This window comes from Saccopteryx bilineata, chromosome 8 (assembly GCF_036850765.1).
Source record: "Saccopteryx bilineata isolate mSacBil1 chromosome 8, mSacBil1_pri_phased_curated, whole genome shotgun sequence".
Classification (NCBI taxonomy): Eukaryota; Metazoa; Chordata; class Mammalia; order Chiroptera; family Emballonuridae; genus Saccopteryx; species Saccopteryx bilineata.
In genome coordinates this window covers 63351763-63378821 of record NC_089497.1, presented here as the reverse complement: position 1 = coordinate 63378821, position 27059 = coordinate 63351763, and the positions used below count along the sequence as shown (strand labels likewise).

The window sequence follows — 27059 nt, the reverse complement described above, 5'->3', positions numbered from 1 at the left end:
TCCCCATCTTGATCCTGGCATGTGCCTTGGTGACCATCATCACACATTATTAGCCCACAGTCCAGGCAGCATAACCAGGGCTCCCTTTCTCCTCACACAAAACATACCCAGTCCTTTCGCCGACCTGGCTCCTGATTGGAGGCTGGTTGTTTCAGATAATGACCTCCAGGACCCCTCTGTGGGTTATAGCCTGTTTGTATAACTCTTTCCACAACTCAAGACACCTGCAGTGGGGTGTGAGAGGACAGGAAAAGACCAGTAATTTTTTACATCCCAAGGTACCAGAAGCACAGGAGATTGACAACATTCCAGCCACCTGAGTGGACTAAGGGCTGGCAGCTTCCCATGCATCCCTTCCAGACAGGCTGCTCGCTACAATGAGAGATCTTCTTCAGTACGTTGCCTGCTTCTTTGCCTTTTTCTCCACTGGATTCTTGGTTGTAGCCACCTGGACAGACTGTTGGATGGTGAATGCTGATGACTCTCTGGAGGTAAGAAGTCAGCAACTTCTTTTCCTCACCCAAGACCTTCTAAATTTTCTCTAATCTCCACTGCCTCACTGTGTTCACTGGGACTATTGATACTAACAGCCAACATGGACTGATTAGCTATTTATTCACAATTTACTGAATTTTCACATTATTAGCTTGTTTAATCCCACAGCTAATCTATGTTGTAGGTGTGGTTGTTATTACATTTTACAGATGAAGTATCTGAATAATCCCTCTTTATTCATAAGGATAAATTCATACAAGGGTAATGGTATATCCCCTGTCACTGAGCCCTGTAAAACTTCAACTCCTTCATTGTTGCATATACCAATTTAGATGTTCTAGTTACATCTTTTATTAAAACATAAATTTGTTAATCTTGATGATAGCACTAAAAGTAGTGTGATAGACTTTCTTAAAGAATGGGACTCTAAAAAATTGAACAACCAATAGACTTTCCTGAGAATGGAAATCTAAGAAATTGAGTAATCAAACTCAAGGCATAGAAAACCAACTCAATAAGTATGCAATAGGAAAAAGTTATTTTAAGTTGTTTCCAAGTAGGAGGAAATATTCCGGGGGAAAGCATGTCTTCCAATGTGACCCAGGTGCAAGGAACAGATATGGATTTAAGAAACCCTCTCTTAAAAATGAGTTGCTCTTGGGAACCAACTGTTGTACAAGAATGAGTGAGTGGTTGACATGTGAAGATTTTATTTTTCTCACTGGAGTTCAGAAAGTTAATTTTGGATTTTAAAAGCATTACCTGTGCTTATTGGAATCTGAGAGAGCTAGAACTGAGTGAATATCAAAATCAGCTACTATTCATTAGTAAGGTTTCAGAAAACGTAGGTGAGGAAAAGAAACAATATATTAGGAACTCCAATAAAGAATATACAGCAGTGCAATATGCACTATTATATGCAACTTACTTTAGCAAATGCTATAATGTGACCTTTATGAAGTTTCAGAAAGATATCTGAGAGCTAGTGTGTATATATTTTTTCTCCTAATTCTATTTATTCAACTCTCAAGTTGGAGTTAAAAATAGACAGTAATAATCTTTCTATTTTGCTGTGTATTATTTCTGTCATTTATTTCTTTTCTTTGGGCTTTTAATGTCTTCTGACTCCTACATGGCACTTCAAAATGGAGTTCTAAATACTTCTTTTGTGCTAAAAAAATTATATGTCTGAAAATTTTGATAATATTAATCATGTAAAGTCTGTCTGCTGCACAAGAGTCCAGTGATGTGTTTTATCTGGTCCTGCAGATAGGCAGTGGATGGAAACACTGCCCTGTGAACAATGGTCAGGGAGAAGCACAGATAACTACCTCTGTTGCCACTCACTGGCGAGTCCGGACTGTCAGTAGTAGATGAATAATACAGAAATATATTGGACTTGAGCAGACTTAAAGTTATGTTTTTAAAAATATACAAAATTTTATCTAAAAATATTGTTAAAATATTTTCCAAAACAATCTGAAAATCTTTCTGCTTAAGCTAATGGACCTGCTCACTTCACTGGATAAGAAATGGAGGTTTAGAAAGGGTCAAGCCTTGCTGAGAGAGGTTGGGAGTCCTGGCATTTAAAGTGCCTTCTTGCTTTAATTTTACTACATCCAACCATTTGCCATCTGCTCTGGGCAAGAACACTTCTAGTAACAACGAATGCAATGAGCAGTGCAGGTTATTCCCCTCGAGTAAATCCTTGCTAACCTTTAGAAAGCGTGAGTGAGTATTTCTTAGGTTCTTCCTTATTTTTCATACTTGAAATATATTGCTATAAAAATTCCTCAAGATGCCTCTACATTAAAAGAAGAAATCTGTAACAAATGAGGTCCCTTCTCTTCCAACAATCTCTTTATTGGACAATATTTTTTAAGGGACATGAATCTGCCTAGTAACTGCTCCTTCAGTGGGCTAGCATATGAAATCATACTGTTACCCACAAATTTGGAGGTTATGACACTCACTGACTCAATTATACTGCTTCTTCTTGCTTCCTTCCTTGTACATATTACCTTTGGTCCATATTAACAGCTCACTTTAAACAATTACTGAACAAAAATTGGCATAACAAAAGTGCTTAAAAAAAAAAGCATACCCATGGAAAATTTCTTTTAAAAGTAGTGTTATAAATTTCTAGCTTTGTTAATCTTTCAGGATAATATAGGTTTCAGAGTTGGAAAATGAATTCTATAACTCAATTCAACATAAAGAATCATGAGCTGTATGTCATAAAGAAGGTACTATGCTAATTTCTACTAGTAGAGATATGGATAGAACAAGCATGAGTCCAGCCTGACAGGAGAGCACCACATTTAGCGGGTGAAAATATGCACCTAAACTATACTGCTCACAAAAATTAGGGGATATTTAAAAATGAATATGAAGCGATAAAATATCCTTTAATTTTTTTGTGAGCAATATACAATAAAAGGCATAATCCAATTCCTATTTGAGAAAGAAACAAACAAAGTACCATTGGAACAGGGAAGATAGAGTGATTATTTCCTGTCAGAGAGTGAAGCAGGCCTTGGGGAGAAAAAGGCATTTGAACAATGCTTCAAAAGGATATAAAGGATTTCAAAAGGTGAAAATGGCAGCAGGGGCCTTCCAGTCAGGAACACACATGACAAAGTGAAGCATTAGGGAAAACGGGGCTTTTTAGAGGATTAAGGTAAGTAACAGGGAGCACGAGGCAGAAAGAGACTCAAAATACCACAAAATGTTATTTTGCCTTACTTATACCTGTGCAGAAGAGTGGAGTTCTCTGCATGAAGTGAAACATTAGGAAAAAGAACTAGGGGCCCAGCACCCAAAGCTACCACACTGTTCCGTCATTATTGATTCATTTGTGTCTCTGAGAAGACAAGTGTGGTGAAGAGAACTTGGGTTTTGAGATTATTCCAGCCTGTGCTTGTATCTTATTTGTCCTCTACTGAGCAAGTCACATCTCCTATCTTCGGCTCAATTATAAGATGAAGTTGAACCGAGATATTTTAAGGTCTTTTTTAGTTTTTACATTCTTTAACATCAGAACTTCCTGACTATGTCTGCAATCCCAGAGAGATGGCCATTCACCCAAGGACTGATGGTATCTAGAGCCTCCCAGAAACTTCCACTAAAAATCTAGAGTGAATATTCTACATTTTTCTGTAACTTCATAAGCTCTTCCTTCCTTTCTTTCACCCACTCTCCCTCCTTTCTTTCTCCTTCCTTTTTGTTTTCCCTCTTTCCATTCCTTTTTCTTCCTACCCCTTTCATCCCCTTCTTTCCTTCCTCCTTTTTTCTTTTATCCATTATGCTTCCTCCCCTTTCTTTTTCTTTATCCCTCCCCTTTCTCTTTCATTGCTTTATTTCTCTCTTTTTGCTCTCCCTTTTCTTTCTATCTTTTTTTATTTCACAAATAATATTCTTTGACACCTGCTCTCTACCTCATACTGCGGTGGGTATAAGATTAGGAAGGAGGAAGAGACCTGGGTCTTCCTTACATTATTTACAGCATAATTTGAAGGTAACAGTGAACTGATACTTACAGTGTGGTATCACAAATAACGCTGAGTAGTCAGATCACCCAATCCTGGGTAAGTGGTGAAGTCTACCTAGAAGAAGAAATGTCTGAAATAAAAACCTGAAGAACAGGTGAGTGAAGAAGGAGAAGCTGAGAGTGTCCCAAGCACAGGAAATGGTATGGGCAGAGATCCAGGTATGAGAACATTGTATTTTTGTGGCTTTCTATATATTTCAGCATGATAAGAGTTTGTAAAGTAGAAAAAAGAGTATAAGAACAGGGTCTCAAGAGCTTTGTGTACCATGTAAAATATAGATAGTACACCATAGAAAAGCATGTTTTACTGTAAGAAAGCATACAAGTATTTTAGAAAGATCAATTATTCTTATGGAGAATGTTGGGAAGGGATGAAATGAAGTATCAGGATACTAACTAGAAGACCTTTTGTCATAGAACAGGAGAGAAACAGTGATGGTCTAAGGAAGGATGGCAGTAAGCATAAGGAGACTTAAAAAGATATGGGAACTAAGGAATTTGAATGGATAGCATTGGTAATTCATTGCATGTAGAGAATGAAGGCTGATAAAGAGGGGTCAGAGTTAAAATTATTTACTATTTTGGGGCAATTGGAGAACTGGTGGACTCACTCACTAAGAGCTTAAATGGATGACTTCTATACAGAAGTCATCAGACAGAAATGTCCCTGAACCATCTCACTATTTTATCTTGCTTAGATTTTCACACAGCACTACAAGGGACAGTAATATAATGCTATATAGTCAGGAAACTTACAGGTGGAACTTGATGTTAGAAGAACCTGAGATTAATTCCCACCTTGCCAGATAGTGGCTGTGTAAATTTCAACAGGTATCTAAGCTGCTATAAACCACATTTCCTCTTCTGTACAGGGAGAATAAAATATGAACATTATATTGATATGTGTCTTGTAAGAATTAAATGAGTCTGGGTGCTTACAGCATGTAGTGCAGTACCAGGCAAATACAAATCAGTCAATAAATGTTAGATATATTACTATCTATTTGCAGTTTATTGTTTTGTTTTTGTTCTGGAAGAAGAGATGACATTTTGTATAATATTCACTTAAAGGTGAGATATGAGATTTAAGTTCTATTCCTATTTTCACTATTGAATCTCTTGGAAAAATTCTGTTTACTTCTCTAGTCTGTGCTTTACCCATTTTTATACTTATAACTGTTTTTTTTTCTTTTTGTTTTCTATTTTTTGTCTAACCAGGGGACTAGATAGACAATAATGATAAAATAGCATACGTTAGGTATTAAATACATTTTTAAAAGAAAATACATTATGAATAAATAAAATTATTCATGTGTTACCTATATTATAAGACATAATTATTCATTTTCCCCACTAAAATACAGATGTAGTTTCTTCACAAGATGACTAGTCTCTCAATAATCAAAAAGGGAAAAAATGTTTTCATAAGATTATTTCTTTTCAGTTACTCTTTTGTTAATTATTAATTGAGAAACTGCTATATACCAAGCACTGTTTTGATTAAAATTTTATTACCTCAAATGAAAGTTTCCCACATTTGAATTTATTTTACCCCATCACCAGGCTTTCCTCTGGGATTTCTGTTGGCACTAATGATGCTACATTTTTTTCAGACATAAAATAAATATTAAAATAATTCTTTCTAGCATGTACTATGATTATTTATATACTAGTTTTACTTTCCAACTGATTTCAAACTCATTCAGTGGACATCTGAGACTACAGAAAATTTCTCATTTATTATTTCATGATCTTCTATAGCACCTAACATGAACTTCCAAATAATGGAAACTCATGATGTATTTGTTAATATGACTTGTTAATATAATTATTAAAAAGATGAATAAATGAATGTGAATGAAATACAATGTAAAATGATCTTTAGAAACTCATTTTGAGCCCTAAATGAGAAGTGTCTGTAGAGAGACCACCATTACTTTTTAGGCAAGATCTTTTTTTATCTTGCTATAATTTCAATTTTCCCAAGATATGTATTTCTTTTCTCTTTTTAATAAAATAAGAATAAAATTCTAATTCCCTCCATTGTATAGTAAAGTTGAAGAGTGTATTCTGGTCTAAAGAACACAGCTTTTCTGCCTAGTGTTTCAAAGGGAGAAAGAAATGAAAAAGAAAGAAAAAAGAAAATTAGTATTTTATTATCATTCATTCAACATAAGTTATGATGTTACTGGGCAGTAAAGTAATCATTCTAAAATTTCAATATGATACTTTCATAAGCATTCTAAAATTATTAAATGTGTGACTTATATTAAACAATGAATGTTAAACTTGAAATATTTAAATAGTTCAGATACATAAATTAAGTAATATAACTGTGAAGACCACAAAAATTATATTTTACCTAATAAGGTTGTATTATCCTGTTTTTGCTATTTGTACTTTTAACCAGTGTTCCACAAATAAGCAAGCAGAGCTGAACCAAATATATTTTAGCAAATAAACTCATGGTACATAATGAAGTCGAAAGGAAAGGTGGTGTCAGTCATGCTTATTTTAATCTTGATCCTTTGTCTTTATAAATGATTGTCTTGAGTTCTTTTAGACCCTGGGAAAGTAAGAAAAATAAAATAAAATGTTAAAATAAAAAGTTTAAAATCCTAGCATAAAAATTTAAATGTATTTCATGTTAAAGTTAGAAATGTTTCAAGTTTTAGTAGTAGAACATGTTATTTAGTATTATTAAAACGTAGGTAGTTAACACCAAATACAACTGGTGTATAGTAGATTTGTGTACTGGAAACCTATCTAATTTTATTAACTAATGTTACCCCAATAAATTTAATTTAAACATTAAAATTAAAAACTTTTACATGTTGACATATATGTTTAAGTAAATACTGAAAAAAGGTGGGTTGAATCTTTAATGTAAAGTATGTTAACACAAGGATAATAAATTTTTGTTCAAACTATTATTGTCTACAATATGCGTATGCCCAGTGGTTTTTAAAATATACCTACATAACATTAAATTTTATTTTAGGTTATGCATTCTTCTTCCTATGTATATTATATTTACACAGAAATCAAAGAACATATGAATTGAGAACCTAATGTATATTGACAAAAAAATTGTTTGATAATGATCAACCAAAAATGAACATTTATTAAGCTTACTGTGTATAATTTTTTATGTAACTGAATGAGAAATAAATGCCAATTAATTAAAGTATTTTTAAAGTTTTCTAATTTGATATATATGTGGAGGTAAAACAAACACACCCAAAACTGCAGTAAAAAAGACCAGGCAAGCAAAATTGTGTCTTGTTGCTTATATTTTGAAAGTAATAAGAAAGAGAAATTGCAAAGACTAAGATAGAGAAACTTTCTGGGAAACTAGTAAAGAGATCAGAATGAGGAACCCCAGAATTAAGGAACTAATTCATGCTACTATAAACTCAACTGGGAAAGTCAACCACAATATGGTTTCCTAAAGCTTTTTCAAGTGGTATTCTGCTCATGCTGAGTACTGTGATAAAAATACTTTCCAGAGCAATATGAGTAGATAGAATCCAGGCTGACACCAAATCAGTATAAACTCTCTGGTCTAAGTAATAGTTCTTTGACTCTTCGATTTAGCTATCCTAGTCTATTTAGTTAAGTTGAAAGCATATAAGTATCAGTACATACAGTGTATGCACTCTATGGATAACCATTATCTATACTGAAGTTCAAATAAGAGTTAGCATGAGTGTAGTAGATAGATTTACAGATTTTTTTCCCTCTCAATAAACATGTATTGAGCATCTATTATTTACCAAGAAGGAGGGTCTGTCAGCCCCTTTAAGCAAGGTATTATACCAGTCTCGGTCATTGCTGTATCCATAGCATTTAGTTAACCTGATGACTGAAAAATAACAGACATTCAGTCAATATAATTTGAAAGATGACAACAGTCAGTCTTGGGAGACAGATGCACATAAATGCACATACAAAAAGATAATTTAATATTTTTTTCAAAAATTTTTTAGTGAGAGAGAGAGTGAGAAGGACAGTCAGGGACAGACAGACAGGAAGGGAGAGAGATGAAAAGCATCAACTCACAGTTGTGGCACCTTAGTTGTTCATTGATTGTTTCTCATATGTGCCTTTACCCAGGGGCTCCACCTGAGCCAATGATCTATTGCTCAAGCCAGCGACCCTGTGCTGAAGCCAGTGACCTTCGGGTTTCAAACCTGGGTCCTCAAGTATCCCAGGCCAATTCTCTATCCACTCTACCACAACCTGGTCAGGCAATAATTTAATACTTTAAATGTTAGAGAAATATGGACAATTACTGTGGGATCTGGGAAGAGATTACGTCTAGTTGAAAGCCTGGGAAAACCTCATGGAAGAAGATATATCTTGTAAGTGGAATTTGTATAATAGTAGAAATTTGACAATAAGAACCACTACTCAGCTCATGGTAATTGTTATTACATTGGACCAGGGAGTGCAGGTGGCCAGACTGACCAAGGTTCCATGGGAAGTCAGAAATCTGAACTGTTTTATAAAAGTTCTATATATTACTATTGGCAACTAATAAATATTAAGAGATTTTTGCTGGTCTTGTGTTTGTGAGTTGTACTTTTATCGTTGTACCTAGGATAAACTTCTCCCTGTTTCAGAGATATTATCTTCTTTATTTCATCATCAATAGGTATTCACTGAAATAATATGCAAATTTCCTAGTATGGCATTATATGTTATTTATTAATATATAAATCACACATGAAAAGAAAGAAAGCTTAAATTTGTAGTCCTCTATTTTTGACAACCCCGTAAAATAAAAATCACTAGTTAACATTTTGCATTTTTGCCCTTTAAGAAAAGTTAACCATATATTCTAAGCATTGGTCAGTTTTTTAAGAACCTTGTCTTAAAAATTTTAAGAACTTAAATCTGCCTTTTAGAAATTGTATAATGCTCTTAATAAGCCATTGTAAAATAGAGAGATAAATGAAGACTATATATTATAAACCAAGAAGGCTTTCTTAAGTATGACAAATAGCATAAAATCTTTTAACCTTGTTTTTTTGTGCACAAAGGCACCTTTAAGGGTGTCTCCAGTAAGTGCTATATTAACACAGAAGTTTAGTTAATTACAGCCACTATTCTCACATACCTTAACTGAGTGTGAATACCAAGCAATTTAATAGTGTGCCCCTGAGCATTAATAACTAATGAAATTGGATTCCTTGTTTCCTCTAATGAGCTCATTGCTTTTCTAAATATGGTCATTGCAGGTAAATGATCAATAGCCTTGAAAATGACACTACTACTGCATTATTTTGGCAAGAAAGAAATATTTTTTATGTAAAATAACTAAACACATTTATATATCTCAGGTAACTTTCTAAATAACCTGATATATAACATGCATAGCCATAGTAGATTTGTTGGTTTTAGTGAGTTAGAAGGAAATGGGAGACAGTCATGCAGATTATAGAGAAGTGACTTCAAATCCACATAACCTAGTTCAAGTTGGAATAAACTGGATCCAGTGTGTTTCTGTTAACTGAGAAACTGACAGGCAGGAGGCTATGAGAAAGTCTGTTTTCCGTTATGATAAGTGTAATAGTTACAGCACATTTCTGTTATAGTAATAGTTCAGTACAAATAATCTCTACTGTACTTGTTTCTAGAGCTGTCATAATGAATTACCACAAATTTGGTAGCTCAGTATCAACATAAGAATGTCCAAACCTTCAGAGTATTTTTTTCTTTTTTAGTTTATTTGAGCCAAACTGACAACAGTTGCCAGGAAGTAAGATCTTAAATGCTCCAGAGAATGACAGTTTGCAGTTTCTCTTGTATATCTGGAATTAAGGAGGGAACATAAAGAAGATTATGTGGAGGTAGAAGAAGGCAAGTTGAGGATTGAATTGTAATATAGTTAACAAGGGTATATGTTCTCTTGAGTGGTTATATTTCCAAAGGGTCTGAAAGAGAGGCATTTCAAAGTTGTGTTAAGATAAATGCATGAAAACAATGGACAGGGCTTGCTTAAGGCAGATAAACCTTTTCCTAAAGAAGTTCTATGCCTGGGGTGTGACCACGTGCCAGGAACTAGCCAGTTAGGAATTTGTGATCAGATTACCTTGTGAGGTTACTTTCATCACTGGACTTGTTAGATTTATTATAGAGTTCCCTTTGTCCCAATTTCTTTTTTCCACATTTACATAGAGAAATTTATTATCTCACAGTTCTGGAGGCCAGCAGTTTGAAACCTAGGTGTTGGCAGGACAGCACTGTCTCTAGATAGAGCCTCTAGGGAAGGAACTGTTTCTTACCTTTTCTGGTTTCTGGCGGCAGTCTTTGACTTGTGGCCACATCACTTCAATCTCATGTCTATGGTCACATTGCTTCCTTCCCTTCTGTCTGTGTCCTCTGTCACTTATAAGGACACATTATTAGATTTAAGACCCACCTGGTAATCTACGATCTTTTTATTTCAAGGTCCTTAACTTAATTACATGTGCAAATATTTTTTTCCAAATATGGTCACATTTAAAGGTTCCAGGGGTTAAGGCATGGACATATCTTTTGGGGGACCACCATTCAGCCCATTACATCTACCTTTCTCCACTGTCATTATGGTTAGTTAGTAAACTGAACACAGTCCTGACTTAGGATATGACATCTAGGAAATTCATTAATATTATCATTGACTGAGCAAATCATTTATATTGTGTATGTGTTTGTACTTTTTAATCCATAGAACCATTCTGGCATTATCTCCTTTTTACAGATAAGAAGATAAAGGTTAAAAAAGGTAAGATCTTGCCCAAAATACAACACAACTAATAAGTGTCAATTTATATTTAAAGTCATCAACTATAAAAGGGTTCCACAAGTTAGGACATAGCTTTGTTCCTATGACAGTGATGAAACCCAAATTTTGGTGTAAGGTAAAACACACCCTAGCCTGTCACTTATTTATCCTAACACAATTGAAAATCATAATGTAGAACATAAAAACACAACTAAGCCACCAAAAAAGGAAAAGGACATGAATATATTGTACTATACACTGTATTGTATAGTAACAAGAAAAATGACCAAAAAAATGAGCATAAAAAAATTTTGTTACCTTTATTCCTGTGGTTGGCTTGCACACTGAAAGGGGCTTTGCAAGGTGGGAAAGAGTGACTTATTGGGAGGAGGAAGCTGGAGAGGCAGGAGAACCTGCAGAAGGTGCTGGGTCAGGTGAGTCAGGATTGCCTAAGGAACATGCAGGAGATGCTGGAGATGATTCTACCTGCACTACAGGTGTTTCATCTAGAGAAGCAGCTGATGTAGAGGTTACAGGACCTGTTCCAGACATCTCTACCTTCTTAAAGACTTGTTCCAGGCTAGCCTGCATGGTTGGTGACTTCTTCTTTTCTAAATCTTCCAATAACATTGCCCAAACACTCACATCTCAATTTTTTTAAAGTTTTTATGGAGTGTCATATATTCAAAACATTGTATATCAAGATTGCGGTAAACGAAGGGCCCTCTTTAACTTACATTTTATTCATATATAACTTCATATTTTCACAGACTTCTTTAGAAATTAATATCTTAAATTTTACAACACAGATTTTCTTTGTTAAATTTTTTGGTTTCTGTGATTTCTCAGCTTCCTGAGGTAAAAATCCATAGATTTGAGAACATTACTTCTAGATTTAACCTTTGAAAGAGCAAGTTAAAGTGAGATATTGTAGAATAATGACCATAGGATGAGAATAAATTTAGAGTTTCCTACTTTACCTAAAGCTATCTTTTAATTTACATTCTAGAGTAGTTTAGCCTAAAATGATTTTGGAATTTAAAAAAATGTATGTTAAGTATCCCACAATGCTTAAGGCCATGTGCCAGACTGCTGTGTTTGAGTGCTAGCTTCTCCATTTATTAACAATGCCTTCTTGGAGTTAATCACGTAACTTTCCTGTGCCTCATTTTTTTTCTTTGTAAAATAAACAGTCATAATATCTCACAGGGTCCTTTAAAAATAAATAAAATAATAATATGTTTAAACAATAACTGCTTTATGGTATAGAATCAATATCAAAGTGGTATAGAATCAATTATTACCAGTTAGATGTGTTTTACATAGATAGTGATAACAGAAGTACCACATTCAAAATTGTGATGAAGTAGCCAGCAGTAGAATTCAGTAGAGTTTTATTTGACACACCATAGCTTCTAAACAAAACAGGGAGCAGTGAGTGTTATAACGCAAATACTATCGGATAGGATTTTCTTTTGCAAATCAAAGGTTTATGTTTCTTCTTTTTCACACCAATTATAACCCCTGTCTTTGCCTTTTTCTTCCCACTCTGCTGTTACGTATTCTCTCTATAAGGAAAAGTTGTTTTCGTTTTCCAAGATACTCCTTATTAAATCTTATTTCCAGATTTCCAAGGTAATGTGAATCCGTAATTGAGCCAGAAGAAGCAATCATATTAGCTCTGTTTCATATGCATGAACTCTGTCAAGGATACTGGAAACTATTTTCTGTTGGCATGTTTACAATCCTAAGAAAGCTATTGTGACTTACAATTTAGAGATAAAGTATGAGAAGGCTCAGGACACTGGTAGCTTTTAGCTCTAAGTGGGAAAAGAATAATTTGCACAGCATTTCTAAGTAAAAGTGGTTTGCAGTTGTCAGGTTATACAAAATTAATGCTCAGTTTGTTTACATTCAGATCATAGTGTAAAGCATTTGTTGTCTGTCAGTGGAACAAGGAGGAAAAAGTTGTGAAGTCTTTATATTTCACTTATTTGTGTTTTTATATATAGCTTTCTGTGGTAATTTTTATAAATTTATGAACCTCAAATGTAATAACACCTTTATTTATAGAACAGAGTATTTATGATAAAGACAAATTAATGTACATTCCTAATAAACTCAAGATGTCAACAATTATTATCTATTGTTATATTGATTTGGGAGGGGGTGAGTAAATGTCAACACAGGAAAGTGAAATGAATTGTCTCCATGTTCAACTATAACTGCATGATGGAACCAGCCATAGGCATTTGCATATAGTTACTTTTTATTTTTATTTTTATCCATCTTAGACATGACTTATCCTTCCCACCCCTCTTCAGGAAGTGAATTCATTTCCTGGTAGGGAATGCCTTTAATTGGTAGTACTTAAGGGAAAATATCCTAAAATGCATTATGTTTGTTATAAATGAAATTCTGATCCATGCTTGTAACCACTGTACAAATTCACAACAGCCGAGTTCTTTTGATCGAGGGGAACTGAAGTGTGTCTGCATGAATTGTTTCACATGGTGTCTTCTCCAATATCTAGGTGAGCACAAAATGCCGAGGCCTCTGGTGGGAGTGTGTCACAAACGCTTTCGATGGAATTCGCACCTGTGATGAGTATGACTCTATACTTGCTGAACACCCCTGTACGTATGCCTCAGATATTCCCTTTGCAGAAGGAAATACCAAGGAAAGCTGAACTCAGGTTTCCATTGTGTTGTTTTGTTTTCTACGATACTGTATTAAGGTTCTGTCTAGTTTTAAATATTTTGATTAGAAATTTAGTTTATTTCTGAAATGTGAGTTGAAACATTTAAGCATATTTCATCTTTTCCATGTATTTGTAAGTTCTTCAGGGTAAAACTATTATCTTATTCATTTTTTCTTTTTCCCAAAAGATGTGGCCTAGTGCCTTATACATACTAGTTTGAGAGTAAACACTTTTAAAATGGAAATGAAGGATGTTCTGATTTTATGATTTGAATTGACAAGTTAGATAAAAAGCATTTCAGAGATGTCTTTCAACTGTGACTTATTCAAATAGGAACGTTACAGTATTTCAATGGAAGATTTGCCAAAAAAGAGAGAGCTGGAGATAGAGTGACAGAGATAGAAAGAGACAGATAGAAAGCAAATTGGTTTTAGTTTATTTCAAAGTAATTGACAGGTAATGGTACCATGTGGCAACTTCTTTTCTCAAGATAAATGGAAAGTAAGTCTTGGAATGTTACTTTTCCCTAGAAAGCTATTTCACCCAGAGAAAAGAACATAAAAGGAGTAATCTCTAAAGTATCTTCCCTGGCCTTTTAGAATTTAAGTGCCTGAAATATTTTTAATATAACTTATAAAGCTTTTATTTTACTTTTTAAAAAAGACCTCTTAATTCTTTCTTGTTTTCTCCTCCCTGTGCTAACCTAGTTTTAGCTACAAAGAAGCATAATATGGTCATTGGGAATAGAAATTCATATCAACACTAGGCTCTTCCAGAAATACAGTGGTATGGTTACAGCTGAGAAGAAAATAAGATGAAAAATAAGATGAAATCTTTCAACTTTAAACATCTATGTAAGAAAAAAAAATAAAATGACTCATAAGTACACTGCACAGAGAACATCTTTGTTTATATTTTAATTTTGTTTTACTTACACTAGCTCACATTTTTTTCTTTTGATATAGTTTTACCTGTTAGTTGCAAATAATAGCTAAAAGATACATTAATTTTCTTTCCTTTCTTTCTTGTTTTTAGTACATGCATGCTTGCACATGAGAGAGAAAAAGGGAGAGAGAGAGGGACAGACAAGAACAGACAGTAAAGGAAAGAGATGAGAAACACTTGTGGCACTTTAGTTGTTCATTGATTGCATCTCATATGTGCCTTGACTGGGGGGCTCCAGCTGAACCAGTGACTCCTTCCTCAAGCCAGCAACCTTGGGCTTCAAGCCAGCGACCCCGTGTTCAAGCCAAATGAGCGCATACTCTAGCCTGCTACCTCAGGGTTTCGAACCTGGGTCTTCAGCATCCCAAGCCAACACTCTATTCTCTGCACCACCTCCTAGTCAGACATATATTAATTTTCTTTGAAAAGTTTATTATGTGCTTAAGGAAAACAGAGATAAAAATGTATTCTAAGAAAATATAAGTATACCCTCCAAGTTAGTGTGTTACTTAAAGAGAGTAGGATTTTATTTTTAGTCTTGGATATCTTTTACACAACCATAATTAACCTTAGATAACCTTCTCCATTGCCTTGTATACCTAGAGTATGCAGTCCCAGATAAACACTATTTTTTTTCAGGGTTTCTGTTGATATAGATAATTTGAATCCTCCTTCTGCCCCCAACTTAGAATATATTTGTTACTATCCTGGCAGCTAAATCTCACACAATCCTTAAAACTAAAATCCAGGCTCCCCACATTATTAACTTGCTTGAGTGCTTTTTTAGAATTGTCCTGGCCCTGGAGTTTCCAATGACCCCTAAGCATGAGTCCTGAAGTTCCAAAGAGCATCTGAATAAAGCTCTGTGTGGGACTGAGGGTCTCAAAAGGGCCAACCAGGATCAGATGGTACTTCTGTTACTGGGTAGTCCCAGGTTGTAAAAAGAGACATAGAAAATTTCAAGGGAGATACTCCAAAGTGTGGGACACCTGGGCTTGAGGTGCTGAGTAGCAGTCCCACTTGTATATATTATTTGATGGGCAAGAGGATCTGTTGGGCTAGAAAAACTTGGCCTCAGCCTGGTAGTTCAGATGGTTGGAGCATTGTCCTGATATATCAAAGTTGTAGGTCTGATCCCTGGTCAGGACACATATAAGGGTCAACTAATAAATGCATAAATAAGTAGAACAACAAGTCAGTGTTCTCTCTCTCTCTCCCTTTCTTTCTCTGTAAAATCAATGCAAAATATAAAAACTGATATTATTTAAAGAGTTACATATTTTTTCCCTCAATTTTGAGAAAAGTAAGCCTTAGATTTGGCCTAAATTTGAACCTATTTTTTTAAATAATGCTAAATTTTGAGATCTTAAAAATTCCATTCTAGAAATGAATACTCATATTTTAATGACATTAATTACATATAGCATATTCATCTATTAATAAGGTAAAAGCAGATTTTATGTATTTTTTTCTTATGTGGATCATAAAAATATTTTATATTTTAACTAAGAAAAATTGGCTACATTTTCACAAGCAACCTATTACTTAATAGGACCCAAACTAACCTCATCATTAGGGAAAAATTATTTGCAATGTAAGGCAACCTTAAATCACTATGAATATAAAAAAACAATTACTGTACTATTAAAGGAGTATATTTTATTATTCCTTTTCATTAGGCAGCTAAAAGAATAGTAGTTCTGACCTTGGGTAATTAATTCTTTATTTGTAACAAAATTTCCCTATTGTTCACTTAGCATAACTGTGCCTCAGTTCAGGAGGCTTTCCCAGTTGAGGAAGCTTCCATTACAGAGGGCTGACCACTACTATTCCACTCCAATTATCTTATCTTTTCTTCCCTGGACCATCTACCATAGAGACTCACTGGCTGTAGCTTTAAAATATACTCAATTGACAAATCAATATAAAAGGGTCAATACAAAGTCTTAACCAAGAATGTCCATGACTTGCAAAATGAAAAAGAATATGATGACTTCCAGCAAGTCTTCTATTTAATGACAATTTTCCCACCAGCTCAAATTAACAGGAGACATTTTCATGTATTGTATCTTGCTCCCCATATCAAAATTTTCAAATTATTTTTAATTTTTTACAATAAAACTCTAAATAAATATACTGATCATTTACTTATTGAATATTTGAGTAACTTCTGCAGAATAGATACTTTACTTTCAATTCTACATTTATTTATCATATTTGTGAACAGATCTCATTCCAGAACAGGAAGCAAAAGAGAAACATTTATTTAGTCCTCACCATATGCCAGGCATTTTGCTAGTAGGCCAACAAGGCTAAGTAAATACTAATCAGTGCTTAAACAAATAATACCAATAGTCTCATATTATTTATGCACTTTATGACAAATTTAAGGGTAATCATTTCCAAGTTTATACAAATTTAAATGCACAACTCTTTCAGTGGTCTGTATTAATGCTTGGCGATGTCTTTTTTTAAATGTAGCTTTGTGAGTTAACATTTTTTCCTTCCTCTGACTGTGCTGTAACCACATGCCTTGTTGGTCTTCCAGTGAAGTTGGTGGTAACTCGGGCGTTGATGATTACTGCAGATATTCTAGCTGGGTTTGGATTTATCACCCTACTACTTGGTCTTGACTGCGTGAAATTCCTCCCTGATGAGCCATATATCAAAGTCCGCATCTGCTTTGTTGCTGGAACCACATTACTAATAGCAGGTACTGGTCTGGACTAGTGATAGAGGTAGAGATATCCATCTAAGGGCTTGAGGTGAAGGAGAAGAGTGATGGTCTGAAGCAGTTCATCTTAAGATCATATGTGACTTGCTTTTCTAGATGGAAGGAATAAAGAGCACATTCACCAGCTGTATTTTCTTTAGCTTCAGAATCAGATAATTAATCTTTAATTATTAATATGTCAGATCAAGATTTACCAAAGTCTTCAAATTATTTTTAACTATCCATAAAAGCTCTATAGTGCTTTAATAGAAAAAATAATTTCCTCTTTGATTATTCCTGAAGTTAAATTCTCAATGAAGCCCCAAGCTTAATTAAGCCTTCTTACTATATATTTAGCAATGCACTGTATTGTGCCAAGTCCTATATTAGACTTATCTCATGTGCCAACCCATTGGATCTCAAATGAAACAATAAATAGAAAATATTATTATTTTATTTAAGAAGTAGATGTAAAGATGGAATTTTGAAGACTAAGAAATCAAACATGACTAATAAACCATAAGACAAAAAACACTTTACATGATTTTATTAGTAAAACAACAAAATTGATATTTTACTCAGGTTTCTTATCAACTTCAAAGCTTAGTTTTCTTCTATCGCAGCATGATACCTTCTTTGGATCTCAGAGCAAGTTGGGAGAAATTATTATGTTGAGGAAACCAACAAGAACACTCCAAGAGAGAAAACCATCTTCTTTTATGGTAGAAGCAAAAAAATTAGCAAGCAAATGTAAGTGGGAACCTGACCAGGCATGCTAGGTAGTGAATGGATAGAGATTGCGGAAATAAAAATACTTGAAGATACATGTGGATGTGAGACAGACAAGTTGCTTTAACCTGTCTCCATTTTCTGATCTGCAAAATAGCCTGAGTTCCCAGTAATAATAACTACTCTGGATTGCTTTTGTGAAGATCCAGTGAGCAGAGCAAGCTCATAGCAGAAAGCCTACTCCTCCACAGTCTCAAAATCAGGCTCTTCCTGATTTTTTACACACAAACATTGAGTCAAGGCCCTAATGATCCCTAAGTTATGTTAAAAAGTCACAAGAATTTAGTAATATTTTTTCTTTTTGAGATATACATTTCATATTCACTGAGTAATAACATGAAGCTTTTGTATATAACAATGTGCTATACTGTATTTAACAAATATTTATTTATTTATTTATTTATTTATTTATTGTATTTAACAAATTTAAACATTAGTTAATGCTATACAATTCTGCTCCAGATTACTTTTGAGACATCATTAGTTTCTGTATTTTTTAAAAATAAAACAACAAAATAAGCTAAATTTAAAGAAAATCAAGTCAATAAAGAAAATCTCTTTGAATGGCTGAAAAAAAATGACTAAGTTAAATTGCCTGACATAGTCAAAGCCTTAGAACCATCATTTTTAGAACAATCATTTAATATTGATATAATCCATTATATACTATATAGTTTCTAAGTTTCAAAAGAAGAATTTCTACTCTAAACTCTGGGTTACAATATTCTAGAAAAGGCTGATAATTTATATCCTGTTTTCTGAAGTTTATATGTTCATGATCTGTTTCTCCTTAAAACCTCCTGCATTAAAAATCTGGGAGAAGAATGCAATGAATAGTGCCTTAAAGAGATATCACAAACTCTCTAGCTTGAAAGTTTTTCTATACACTACCAATTTCAGAAAAGTCCTATTCACATAGCTTTTCATCCCCCATCTCCCCATCTTTATTTCTTGCATCTAGGTCCTGACATGCAATTTATTCCTTTAAAATAAGAAGACCTTTGGGGCATCACTTCAAGTCAGTCAAGTATCAGTTAGACTAATCTATGGGTATTAGATTTTATTTAAAATAAATATATTTTTTCATATGTGGGGATGATAGATAAGGAATTATTTTACAATAAAGACAAATTTTACTTCAGTTACTAGTTTTTAAATCCAACACACTAAAATGAATGGCTTTTTAAGAACATAATTTCTATATAAATGTTGTTTATGTAGCTTACATTTTCAATTGTGGGTTCTGGGTGGTGGGACAGGAGGCAATTAAATGCTCTTAGAGACATCTACTTTGATTAAAATATTAATATAGAAAGAACATATGCTCCTTGTTACTTGTCTTGGACTTTGACTTCTTTCTCTTCTTTGGATTTTCTTTTGTTTATAATATTGTTTTTTCTTTGATATTAAAATAACATTGGAAAGGCAGAAAAATTAAAGAAAACCATAGTGACCATTTTAGGTTTTCAAAAACAGGTGAGTACTGCACTATTTTATTTTTGTATTTCTGAACTATAATTTGTAAGAAATGCAAGATTAAAAAAAAACAAAAGAACCCATAGAAGAGGTGACTAAAATTCAAGATATGAAGCCATAGTGTCATTATTATTCCTCTTAATGATGCCAACTGTGTTGAGTAACAAAATTTAAATTTGGAAAAGACCTGCATTATTTTTTTACATCTTTCCTTTCTTTCAGGCACTCCAGGAATTATTGGCTCTGTGTGGTATGCTGTTGATGTTTATGTGGAACGTACTTCTCTGGTTTTACACAATATATTTCTTGGCATCCAGTATAAATTTGGTTGGTCCTGTTGGCTTGGAATGGCTGGGTCTCTGGGTTGCTTTTTGGCTGGGGCTGTCCTCACATGCTGCTTATACCTCTTCAAAGGTAAGAACAAAATGAAATATGAACTTGCCTCCAGCATCATTTTCCCCAATCCAATGGAAATACATCTCACCAGCCCAAAATAATGCTATTTACTTGATCTCTACCTTTTGCCAATAAATATTTTGGTGATTCAAGGACAACAGATTTCTAATACTCAAACCTTATTACCCAGATAGTGGTATATTTATTAAAAATAAAAACCTGGCTCGGGCCAGTTGGCTCAGTGGTAGAGGGTCGGCCAGGCATGTGAATGTTCCAGGTTCAACTCCCAGCCAGGGCACAAAGGAGAAGTGTCCATCTGCTTCTCCACCCTTCCCCTTCTACTTTCTCTCTATCTCTTTCTTCCCCTCCCGCAGCCAAGGCTCCATTGGAGCAAAGTTGGCTGGGTGCTAATGATGGCTCTATGGCCTCTGCCTCAGGCGCTAGAATGGCTCCTGTTGCAATGGAGCAACAGCCCAGATGGGTAGAGAATTGCCTCCTAGTGAGCATGCCAGGTGGATCCCAGTCAGGCACATGCGGGGAGTCTGTCTTTCTGCCTCCCAGCTTCTGACTTCAGAAACATACAAAAAACAAAAAGTAAAAAATAAAAACCCATAGGTACAACTGTGTCTAATATATAAATAGTGATTAGTTTGATGTGTCATAATCTTACAAGACTTACTTCACTCAATCTATTAAATTTATACCTAGAGTTGAACAGAAAAATAGACTGAGAGGCAAGCCAAAAAATCTAAAAATATCTTTCAGGATAAAAATCTAGATTGTCATCTAGTGGTCTTCTTGGATGATTCCTTCTTGGAATATGTATATCCTTGACTTTTTGTGGGAAGATTATATAAAATGACATTATTTTATTTTCCAAAGTATACTCAGCCACAGTTATTTTTATATCTCTACAATTACCTCTCCCAAACAGATGTGGGACCTGAAAGGACGTATCCTTATTCCATGAGGAAAGCCTATTCAAACGCAGCTGTATCTATGACCAAGTCATACGTGGCCCCTCGGACAGAGACTGCCAAAATGTATGCTGTTGACACAAGGGTGTAAAGTGCTCCATATCAGTTTGTTTTGGTATGTTAGTTAACCAAACAGTTAATAAGTAGAAGTGAATAAAAAAGTGGGTAAACCCAAGAACAATTACTTGAACTTTATCTTCAACTAAATTAATTGTGCAGTTTAATCAAAATGTCTGTCACTGCTTCTTTTCTATTATTCGCATGTTTTTTCTCATTTTTTATACACTCTCTCTCTGTCTCTCTTACACAAACACACACGTTTTCTCTATATAGCAAGATGAGGTTGCTAAGATATAAAAATATTTATGATTTCTATATTGCCATTAGAGATTGAAACATGGTAATATTAAAATAAAATAATACAGCCTGACCTGGCAGTGGCACAGTGGATAGAGCATCAGACTGGGATGTGGAGGACCCAGGTTTGAGACCCCAAGGTCACCAACTTGAGCGCACACTCATCTGGTTTGAACGAAGCTCACCAGCTTGAGCCCAAGGTCGCTGGCTTGAGCAAGGGGTCACTCAATCAGCTGTAGCCACCCTGTCAAGGCACATATAAGAAATCAATCAATGAACAACTAAGGTGCAGCACGAAGAACTGATGCTTCTCATCTCTATCCCTTCCTGTCTGTCCCTATCTGTCCCTCTCTCTGTCTCTGTTACATAAATAAATAAATAAATAAATAAATAAATTAATTAATTAATTAATAAAATAGCACATTAAGAATAGAAAGCAACCTTCAAAAGAGTCCAGAGATTCTGATCTTTGAAAGGACTGACAAGCTCTTAACTCTTCTCTGGCTTTTGGTTAATTTTTTATATTCTCAACTGAATTAATTGTTTGATAACTTCTAAATTCAAGCTAGTTTATCAATGCCTACTATTGCTCCAATTTTGTTATAATAGAGAAAGAAAATAACTTTATGTGCCAGTCACCAGTGTGAGTTAAGGATAAGAGGTTTTCCTTCCATACTCCAAATGTAGAAAGCAAATGTTAAATTAATACTGGAGTCAGTGGTGACTATCTTCCTCATTAACAATATAAGAAATCTGTATATTGTTATCATACTTCCTCTTTGCCTATATTTCTACAACAGTAATTGCTAAGAAAGATATTTACTCACTTATTGCTTAGACATCCAAATATATTTTATAAATACAACATATTAGAATTAACTAATTCAGGTGTACTCTCACAACTAGATCCTTGACTCCTAGCAAATTAGCTGATATGTGATAAAATTTAACAAATATTTGTTGATTGGAAGAAATAAAGCCTCAAATCCTTTAATTAACTAATCAATTTTCCTCAATAAATTTTTTTCCCAGAAAAACTGAATTCTGTAGACAATTAATGATTGCTAATGCAAATCATTCATATTCATAATATAATCATCTTGAGTTTTTTAATGAGAAAGTTTTTAGAAGATTATAAAATTTAATCTCAGGCTTTCTCATTCCTTGTAATTCACATAAACAGCATTAACTCCTTTGCAGTACCTTAATGAACTATTGACTAAACTGGAAATTAGTTCTTTAGAAAATGGAAACTTAGTTGTTGATTTCATAAGATCTCAAAAGAAGTGTTTTGAATTTAAAAAACTAAAAATAATGTGAAAATGAGATGATAAAAGCCTAGTACATATATTATTGTTGTTGAGAACAGTGTTCATGGTTTCAAAAGGTATTTTTTACTAGTATTCTCAAAATAAATTTTAATCTAATCTTAGCATTAAGACAATTGATTCACTTTTATTTCATAGGTATTATTAACTGTATAATGCCATTGAAAAAATTATTTGTGATCCATATTTCCTAGTTGTAAGGATATAATTCTACGCATTTTAAAACTTATTTTGTCTTGTTCTTTTGTCAACCTTAGTTTTTATTTTTATTTTTATTTTTACTTTTATTTTATTATATATGGTTGTTATCTTTTATATATTCAAATACATCTCTTGAATCTTTCTGGGGAAAGGCAGGATAAAAAGTAATTAAGTAGGCCATTAGATTTTAGAGATACAAATTTTTTCCTCCTTAAAAAGTTTATTTGTATAAGGACATATTTCAAAGGATTATGGCAATAATTGGCATCTATGACAGTTTTAAATTTTTCTCAATAAAAACATTTTGTATATTTTGGGAGGAATATTAGCATTTCTTTTCTTTAGTTACCTTGGGAATATTTTTTATTTTATTATAATTTACTAAAGCATTCCCAAACAAAGCATAACAAAAAATATATTTTGTATAACTACTAGTAAACAACAAAACAAATATTTAGCAGTGAAGAAAAAAATCATTGACTTGATGGTAACTTGACATGCTTAGAAAGAAAAAAATAATACCAATCCAAAGTGTATACACATAAGATTACTAGGTTGAAACTTTAAAATAGCCCGCTATATTCTGGATATTATAATTTAGTCATGTCCAGTTAATTGCAGTAAAAATCTTATTTATAAAATTAGACAAATTTATTCACTTGTCCCTTTATTAATTATTACTTTCTAATGTCAAATTTTAAATTAAAATTAGACTTCTGTTTTATAAAAGTTGTATGTGTACATTGTGGACAGTGAGAAAACTCAAACAACCAAAAACATATCTTATTTAACTGGCATGGCACCATATTTTCTCCACCTAGAACATCACTACTCTTTACCTTTTTTGAATATCTGCATAGCTTTCCAGATATGCATTTATATCATATATGCAATGACACTCACACATACACATATATTTCTTTTTTAGAGATTATTCTCTATGTGTTGTCTATAATCAGTTTTTCCCTTTAACTATCTCTGCCTTTTCCTAACAATAAATTTTCATCTTATCTAATAACTGATCCATATTTAAATTTCCCCAAGTTACTTAAAATGCATTAATACAATTGGTTTGTCTAAACAAGAATCTGCATTTCCTTTGGTTGTTATGCCTCTTAAGTCTCTTTTAATCAAGGTACATTTTTGCCATAGACTCTGACTTGTTAAAAAATATATATTAAAAAAACTGAACCAATTTTCCTATAGTTTATTCCACCTTCTGGATTTGTCTGGTGTTGTCATTTAGTTCCTCTTTATAACTGTATTTCTGGTAAATTGAAGTTTTAATTGAAAGGCTCGATGAAATCATATTAAATAATTTTTTTGAATATACCATATGTGATGTGATAGCATACCCATAAACCTAGTATCTGGTTGATTTGGCCTTAATTATGCTAAAATTATTCACTGGATTAAGGTGATGACAATCCAATCTCTTCATTTTTCAGACATATATGTTTTCCTATAGTGACAAAAATAAGTGATGTAATTTTTGAAACTATAGGAATATCCCATTCTCCAATTACCATAATAATAGTTTTAAACTAATAGTTTAACAATTGATGATTCTTTTCTAAGAGAGTACATTAGTTAGGACTTGGAGAAAGACCATTTTCTAATTCTATTTTTTATTTTAATTTAATTTAATTTTAATTTATTGGGTGTACATGATTCTATTGTCCCCCCATCCCCCATGTTTCCCACCAAATCCCCCTTACCCTCCTCCCCACAACACCCCCCCAAGTTTTGATTTTCTGCTCTCATCCCATCCTATCATCCCCTTTCCCTCTGTCTGCTTTCCCTCTGGACCCTTTGATCCCGCCTCTGTCTTTATTCCATTCCTCAGTTCATATTGTTCATTGGATTCCTCAAATAAGTGAAGTCATATGATGTTTTTCTTTCTCTGCCTGCCTTATTTCACTTAACATAATAGTTTCCAGGACCATCCATGTTGTCGCAAAAAGTAAGATTTCCTTCTTTTTCATGGCCTCATAGTATTTCATTGTGTATATGTACCACAACTTTTTAATCCACTCATCCACTGACGGACACTTGGGCTGTTTCCAGATCTTAGCTATTGTAAACAATGCTGCCATAAACATGGGGGTGCATTTCTCCTTTTGAATCATTGATGTTGTGTTCTTGGGATATATTCCTAAAAGTGAGATGGCAGTTAAGGGATTAATAACCAAAATTTATAAAGAACTTGTAAAACTCAACACCAGGAAGATAAACAATCCAATCAAAAATTGGCAAAAGAAATGAATAGACACTTCTCCAAAGAGGACATACAGATGGGCAATAGGCAGATGAAAAAATGTTCAGCATCATTAATCATTAGAGAAATGCACATTAAAACCGCAATGAGATAATCACCTCACACCAGTCAGAATGGCACTCATTAACAAAACAACACATAATAAGTGCCAATGAGGATGTGGAGAAAAGGGAACCCTCCTGCTGGTGGGAATGCAGACTGGTGCAGCCACTGTGGAAAACAGTATGGCATTTCCTCAAAAAATTAAAAATGGAACTGCCTTTTGACCCAACCATCCCACTTCTAATTCTATTTTATCTACATCTGTAGTAAGAATTTTTCAGAAAAATAAGCCTTAGACTTTTCATCGAAGTCTGTTTGGTAAACCTAAAAAGGCAGGATAAATGCTGAATTATTTCCCTTTATTTGCCAATTCACTATTACAAAGTAAGGACCTGATTTATTAGTGAGATAATATATTATTTATCATTGAAATGAACAATTTGAGGATAAAAGTGAGTACCATTAATAATTAAGTTAGGACATTCCTGGGAAATCAAGGGTCTGTGGTCACTCTTTTAGCTCAAAGGGTGAGAGTACAATTTTTGAATATTTTTTTATTTTTGAGTACCATATTGATTTGTGGATTTTCATTGATGTACTGTGTTTTAATTCATTGTAGTGATTATTGTCTGTATACTTAAATTGTTAAACTTTGGTCAGACAGGGCTTTTTCAAGATGGCTTCTGTGGTTTCCAGATACAGTACTTCAAAAAAATTTTTTTTCAGTAATTGTAATGTTGAAGTACCTACAGAAAAGTATAAGGTTATAGCAATATGAATTTTTCACAAACTAAATATACTTGTATAATCAGTATCCTTGTCAAGAAATAGGACACTATTGTCCCCCAGAAGTTTCCCCAACTCTGCCTCGCAGTTATCCTCACTATCCTATTGATAACTATTATCTTGACTTTTAACACCACAGGTTGGTTTTTCCTGTGATTGAGCTACTGTATATTTAAATTTTTTGTGTCTAGCTGCTTTTACTCACTATTATGCTATTAGTTCAAGATTCAGCTATATTGCTGCATGTAGTTTAGTTTGCTTATCTTCATTACTATATAGTATTCTGTTGCATGAATACACCATCAATGTTTAATCCATTTTACTGGTGATGGATATTTGGTTTGTTTTCAAATTTTAGCTATTATAAATAGTGCTACTGTGAACATTCCTCTACATGATTTTGGAATACATGTGCACTCCCTTCTCTGACACTTAAGACTGGAAATGCTTCATCATAGGTGTGTATATGTTTAGATATAGTGGATATTATCAAATAGTTTTCCAAAGTACTTGTAGCAGTTTATACTTCCACAGCAGTATGATGCCCACATTTTGGTCAATGCCCAGTATTATATTTTTTCATTCTAGTTATTCTGATATGCATGAATGGTATTAAAGAACAAAAATCTTACTCATGATAAATAATACTTTGTCTAAATTGATGAGTCTGTTGTTAATTAATTCAAAAATATATTGTTCTGTGGACTCGATGCCAGGTATTTCATGTTTAAAAGTAAAATAAAAAAATTGTCTGACTCTCTCATCACCTTCACTTCCACAGCCAATTAAACATTAAATGCTTAAGATTGTATCTCCATAAAAGCCCTCAAATCCTTGTCTTAGTTCAGGTCATCTTCCTCCCAGCCCCAACTGTTCTCTTGTCTCCTGGTCAGTTGCTGCAACTTCCTCTTTTTCTTCCTCCAGTCTGTGCTTCACACCACAGCTAGATAGAGTTTTTAAAAATACATATCCAATCACGCTATTACTCCTTTGCTTATATATCTTCCTGTTGTTTCTTAGAAACACGATTTTTAAACTTGGCCACGACTTGGTTCCTGGGTCCCTTACCTACCACTCTTCTTTTTCCACTCTCTCCCTTGTTTATCATTTTCCAAGAAGACTGCCTTTCTTCCCCAGCCTCAAAAGCCTCCATGCTTCTCTTGCTTTTAAGCTTAAAACACGTTTTCCTTTCCCCAATTCTTACTGCTAACATCATTCCTCTCTCTAATAACATGACACTTCTTCAGGGAGCC

General features: G+C 33.7%; 1 protein-coding gene across 1 annotated transcript; it reads left to right on the top strand.

Moving 5' to 3' along the window:
• The first annotated feature begins 31 nt into the window (after positions 1-31).
• CLDN16 (claudin 16) lies at positions 32-23932 on the top strand. The gene is given in 7 exon segments (XM_066241661.1): positions 32-305; positions 308-355; positions 357-491; positions 13351-13453; positions 17012-17176; positions 19664-19855; positions 20772-23932. Coding segments are annotated over 7 exon segments (924 nt in total). The 5' UTR covers positions 32-158; the 3' UTR covers positions 20906-23932.
• Positions 23933-27059: the final 3127 nt, after the last annotated feature.